General features: G+C 28.5%; 1 protein-coding gene across 1 annotated transcript; it reads right to left on the bottom strand.

The window, feature by feature from the left end:
* Positions 1-3,481: 3,481 nt before the first annotated feature.
* On the bottom strand, positions 3,482-6,069 carry LOC111494829 (vesicle-associated membrane protein 724-like). The gene is made up of 5 exons (XM_023144821.1): positions 5,753-6,069; positions 5,044-5,185; positions 4,826-4,946; positions 3,889-3,951; positions 3,482-3,795 (listed from the first exon to the last, which is right to left on the bottom strand). Exons 1-5 carry the CDS (start codon positions 5,940-5,942, stop codon positions 3,646-3,648), a joined length of 666 nt encoding a protein of 221 aa, XP_023000589.1. The 5' UTR covers positions 5,943-6,069; the 3' UTR covers positions 3,482-3,645.
* Between the last annotated feature and the right edge of the window lie 476 nt (positions 6,070-6,545).

Here is a 6,545-nt window from a genome sequence, read left to right as displayed (position 1 = left end):
TTTTTTTTTTTTTTTTTTTTTTTTTTTTTTTTTTTTTTTTTTTTTTTTTTTTTTTTTTTTTTTTTTTTTTTTTTTTAATGTTGTGTGTTTAAAGAATGAATTTTGACTTCTTATGTAAATTAATTGAAAAATTCTTAAAATAATTTGATATTATTTAGAACTTCTAATTTGCAATTAATTTAGATGTGACCATAATTATAATAGTTTTAAAATTGTTAATATTAATTTTTATAGAAATTAAATTTAAAATTTTAAAACTATAAATTAAATTGTGGGATCAAATTTATAACAAAATCTATAGTAATGTAACATAATCAATTAATTATTTTTTTATGAGATTTTTTTTTTTTTAAAATAATCATAGTTATACCTAATGTCTTTTTCTTTTTTTTTACAAAAATTAATTAAAATTGCTTTAAATATGTAGAAAATAAAAACGATTTTTTAATTCAACAACTTTAAATATTTTATTTCGATTCTAATAAAGTGATAATTGAAATAGAACATATAAATAATAAAAAAAATAGTGCCACCATATTTCTTTACTTTAAATTAAACAAAGTATGAAATTCCATTTAAAAAATAATGAATTAAAAGATGGATGATAAATTTGTAATTTTATTTAAAGGGTATTTTGGTAATAATAAAATTATCAATAAATTCTTTTAATTACTTTGTTTATCCAAATCAAATCCATAATAATTCCTTCAAATCTAGCGATGAATTTGTTTGAAATTTTGAAAAATTAAAAAAAAAAAAGAATAAAATCAAAGTCAATAAAATTGTGAATTTGTGCATGCATGAGAATATATTAAAAGGCAACAAATGTCACGTCTGAAATGCTTGAAAAAAATTATTTCAAATATTAATTGAAAATAATTAAACTTTTTAGGATTATTATCTAATTAATTCAATCATGACAAAAAAAGAAAATAAATAAATAAGGTATGTAATCTTTTTTTTCCAATTTTGTCCAATCAATGGAATTTATCCTTCATTTCAATGTTTTCTACTTTATTCTATTTTGGAAAAAGAAAACCAAAATGAAAATGATTTTCTCCGTTCCTTTTTTTATTATTTTATTTTTATACCATAAAAATATAAAATAGAAAATCAAAGGTAGATATCAACCCTACCACTAACCACTAGGTTTGTTCATTATTCTCATATATTTATTTTAAATAATTATTGATCATTAAAAAATATATGTTTGTTTAAGGGAAATAATAGAGAATAAATTCATATTTAGGTAGATAGTACTTGGTTAAATTAAAAACATTGATACCAAATCCATGAAAATATAGAATCGTGTCTTTTTAGAAACTTTCATGATAAGAACAATATGTATAACAATAATTTATATAATAAGCTCGGCTTAATGTATTAATTTATATTCTAAACTTTTAATTTCGTCAAATTGAATCGGAGACTTTAATGAGTGTTTCATCCCTGATTCAATTATTGCTAAATTTAGTTTTATTGTTTAAGTTCTACCATAACAATTTTTTTTAAATGTTAAAAATTCGGTAGATATAAGATAAATATCGATACAAAATGAGATTATACCACAATATATTGAATAAAGTTCTAGAAGCACACATATTCTATATATTAGAAATATATATTAATTTAAAAAATTCGAAAATAATTTTCTAACACATTGAGAATAATTAATTAAAAAGAATAAATATGGTTAATTAAGAGGATTATTTTATTTATTAAAAAGAAAAATGAGAGATTGGGTGGAGTTCTAGAGAAGATTAATCAATAAGTTATAATTATTATTTATTTATTTCCTCCTCTATCTATCTATATATATATATAACAAGCACCAAATTATCCCAATTCAGTTGTCTCAAAATCTGAGAGCTTTTTTGTTTGAGAACTCTTAGCTATGTCTGGCGTTTGGGTGTTCAAAAACGGCGTCGTTTGTCTGGTGGAGGACGTTGGAGTGGATAAGGCGGGTGGCGGGCAGAGGTCGACGTATCGCCGGAAAGTGCTGGTGTACAGTCCGACGGAGGAGGTGATGACGTCATATGCGGAGCTGGAACAGAAACTGATGGCCTTGGGTTGGGAACGTTACTACGACGATCAAAATAAATCCATGCACATGTACGACATGTTTGAAGTACAGAGTCAATAGTTGTATGCACCGTTTCAAATGCTTTATGTGATATAGAATTGTCGGTTACTTTGTTTTCGTCACTTAGAATATATTTTTTTCTTTTTTCTTTCAATTAAATCGTGGATACTTCTTTTGATCTAGTTGTGGATCCTGAGATTAAGAGGCTGTAAGTGTTGAATGCAACTTTTTGCGGTAAACACTCGCACTCTTTATTTTAATACCAATCGAGAAAATATTACAAAACCCTCTGTATAATACTGTTGCACCTTGCTCTATATGAAACTATTTTCATAAAATATATGGACAATGAGCTAATACAATTATTTATACTCTTAATAATAATAATTAATAATAATTAGGAAAGAAAATAAACTTGTATAATTTTTACCTAAATTTGTAATTAAATTTAGATAAATAACTTTAAAAGTTATTGCAATTTCCTCTAATTCAAAATATAGACAAAAATGTATTTTCATAATTGTTGTTTTTGTTTCAATAATTTATATCCTAAACATAATTTTCAAACATAATAATAATAATAATCATAATAAAACTCTATAATTATTAAACGAAATCTAAATTATTTTCTGTAATTTTCAACTTCTATATAACAAAAGTATAATAGACGGAAAAAAGCTGTAGAAAACAAAATTTTGAAAAAATAGAAAGAAAATAAGGAAAAATATATATTTTTTTAATTCATTGTTACCTTGCAGTTAGTGAAATCGATGGGAGTATATCGAAGTATTTTCTTCCTATTTATATACATATTCTTTTAATTTTATATTTTATTTTAAAAAATATTCTTAAATAGAGTTTTAATAAATATTCAAACTTAAAAAAAGATTAAAAAATACCTTAAAATTTAGTTTTAGTGAAAATCATGGAACACTTTATTTAAAAGAAAAGTAAAAATAACTTTTTTTTTTATTTTTTTTAAAAAATAAAAAATACATATAGGTAAACCGTTTTCGTTCATACATTTAAAGTTTAAAGTAAAAGATGTTAATACTACTTTTAAAATTTCATTGATATTTTTAAACATAGTACTATATGTATTTTTTAAACCTAAGAGTATTTTTTAAATACTATTAAAAATTTAAAGATATTTTTTTAACTAAAACACCAACCATTTCTATCTTTAAAAACTAACGGTAAAAAAAAAAAAAAGAATTTGACTTTTTTGAAAATTTGTGATATTATTGAAACTTTTGAAAGTTGATAACAAAATACAAAATTTAAGGATATTTTTATTAATTTAGCCTCGAATCAAATAAAATTGAAATAATAGTAATTAAATTCAAGATTTTCATTTAAGTNAAATTCAACGGTAAAAAACAAAAAAAAAAAAAAAAAAAAAAAAAAAAAAAAGCATCCATTCAAATAGAAACTTACATGTATAAAAATATATCAATGTTGAAGAGAAAATGCATTCATCATACAGCTCCCACCAAGCCATAGAAAACGCGAGCCTAAAGGCTAATAAAGGCATACGGCTAAAGCTTTCCCTGAGGTACAAATTAATTGGTGCACTTGAATCCATGACAAATGGAAACCCAAATTATGAGCACAAGAGCTAACAATATCCCAAGAACAACTAGCTTTATCTTCATGTTCTGATACCACATCTTCCTTCTCAGTTTGGTTCCTTGTCCTCTGTAAGTTTGCGCCTGTCGATATTCACAAAAGATTGATCATTCTCGAGTCGCTTGTTTCTACTGACGTAGTAACTTCTTTAGAATGGCAGGGTTCGATCAACTTACCTGATCTCGAAGATTCTCCGTTTTGTCAGCTAGAGTATTGATGTTGTCACCTCTCTCAAAAGCCTGAAAGGATATTAAAAGATTACATAATGATGTGTTGAGCGAGAATGAAGTGAGAATCTCGATTTCGTGGAAAAGACAATGAGGAGGCGTAGATGTTCAAGGTGTAAATGATTAGTTTGTGTCGGGTTTTAGCATAAGTCGATCTTGAGCTGACTTTCAGCTTGCAAGAACTAGCAAAAAGGAACTACCCTGAAATGTAAACTGACTACCCAACTCACACCACCAAAACCGCCAAACCGAAGCTAATTGAAGAAGTTTTTGCGTTTTCATGTAGTTTGAAGCCAACTTCCACCGACAAAAAACACTCAAACCGTTCGGTTTTGTTTGATTCATTAACTTACACCCCAAGGTGATGCTCTAAAATCGTGTTCGATTCATAGATCATCCACCACAAAAAGAATCTCTAAGAAGCACATTCAGTTTCACATACACATCATCTAGTTCTTACGAGGTTATTGTAATGACCCAAGTCTACCACTAGCCGATATTGTCCTCTTTGAGCTTTCCTTTCCAAGATTCCCCTCAAATTTTTTAAAACGCCTCTGCTAGGGAGAGGTTTCCACACCATTATAAAGAATGTTTTTATTCTCCTCCCCAACCGATGTGAGATCTTCACAATCCACACCATTCGAGGCCTAGTGTCCTCACTGGCACACCGTTTGGTGTCTGACTCCGATACCATTTGTAACAGTCCAAACCCACCGCCAGCAGATATTGTCCTCTTTGGACTTTCCTTTCGGGCTTCCCAATTATCTTAAAGTAACTCGATTTTAACCAAGCCAACTCGTGATGATTATCTTTATTCCAAAGATTTTAAAACACGAGATGAAATGAAAACTTAAACGCCAAATCCATGTTGATATATGTTGTTTACCTTGTCGAGATTCTCCAACATTATACTCTTAACTTCAGATACTTGAGCCTTCACTTTTATCAACTTTTCGATCTCTTCGGCATGTTCGATGATATACTTCATGTGCTCTTTCATAACTGGTCTGCAAAAAATCCATGGAACTATGCTTCTTCATACAGCTAAGGCAGATATACAAATGCATATTCGAGATAACGTTTTACATGACTAAACGAACATACCCGAAATCCTTATTAAGACTTTTCGCAACAGCAGTATCGGCTTTACCGCCCCCATATCGTTTCTTAAAGTCAGTTTTCATCCGTTCCAAAAACGATAAGGATATCTGCTTACTGAGAGATTCTTTCGCCACAACACAATAAGCTGCAAGACTCCATGAAGGCACCATGTATACAATATTAAAGCAAAAATTCTTACAACCAAAAGTTTAAGCTACCAAATAGACTAATTCAAAACGCCTTGGAAAAGAATGAAGAAACAAAATCTCCACAAATTTGAACTCAGAAACTTCACATTTTGATGCCGTATTTGAAGCTATTCTTAACAAACATTTTACAAGCATTTCCACATTGAGTAGCTGGATTTAGCTATCTCAGAACCGTTTGATTGCATGATCGTTTTTCAATTATTGCCAAATTTTGAGAAACTTAAAATGAAATTTCCGTTCAGACGATGAACAAAGTTCAAACGAGCTTTACCTAAACTAAAAATCCACAATCAATCAGAACGAACACAAAGAAACTCTTCCAAATTCCTTCATGAATTTGAGCAAATTAACAGCAAAAAAATTGGCGTAATAAAAGAAATCCAGCATTAATCAGACTAGATCCAACAAATTTCATCTGCAATTCAACTCCCCGCTCAGTTCCTTGCCGAAAAGATCGAAAAGGAAGTAAATCAAAACTACGAGAAGATTCAAAGCATTCTTACCATAACCATCTTCGACGAGGAAATTAAAGGTATGATGGTCGCAATTGTAAGTGAACTTATTGTTCGCAGAAGGAAGCTTCTGAAGGCACTGATTCGCAATCGCCGGAAAATTTCCGGTGAACTCGGTAAACTCGGCTAAGATCATGGTTCCTCGAGCTACGAAGCTGTAAATGAACGAGTCTTGACTCATCTTCTTCGAAGCGAATGAGTGAGCCAACTCGGACGAAGAAGAAACAGAGGAAAAATCGCCGTTGGGGAACTCGAATGAACTTGCGTTTGGGAAATGAATAAAAAGGTAGTGTTTGGCTTTGATTAGTTTCCTTTTTTACGAAGAAAAGGGAAATTCTTATGTCTTTCTCACTTTCATTATTCTTATTAGCTCAAAGATTTAGGGGAAGCGTCAATTAATTAAAGATTTGGTCCTAAGTTTGCGTAATCCTGTCGTGTTTAAAGTAAATAAATCATACTTAGGGCTATTTTTAGGACGAAATACACTTTTAATTACTTAAATACACATTTTAGTCTTAGTTTCCTTTAATTGTTCAATGTTTTTTTATTATTATTAATTTAATAAAAAGAAAATTTCTATGACAAAAATAATAATAATAATAAAAATAATTTAGGAAGACCTAAACTTCTCAGAATGGTAAATAAAATGTATTAATTTTAACATATACCCATTTTACCCTTCAAATTTCGACGGGTACAACAATTCAGGCCTTGTTCATTGAGAGAAAAAATATTTTTATTCACATTATTTACATGAATTCTTAATTTTTTTTTTTTTTTTTTT

The sequence above is a fragment of the Cucurbita maxima genome, unplaced genomic scaffold, assembly GCF_002738345.1.
Source record: "Cucurbita maxima cultivar Rimu unplaced genomic scaffold, Cmax_1.0 Cma_Scf00020, whole genome shotgun sequence".
Lineage (NCBI taxonomy): Eukaryota > Viridiplantae > Streptophyta > Magnoliopsida > Cucurbitales > Cucurbitaceae > Cucurbita > Cucurbita maxima.
The sequence above is the reverse complement of the archived record's forward strand: the minus strand, read 5'-3'. Positions and strand labels throughout refer to the sequence as shown.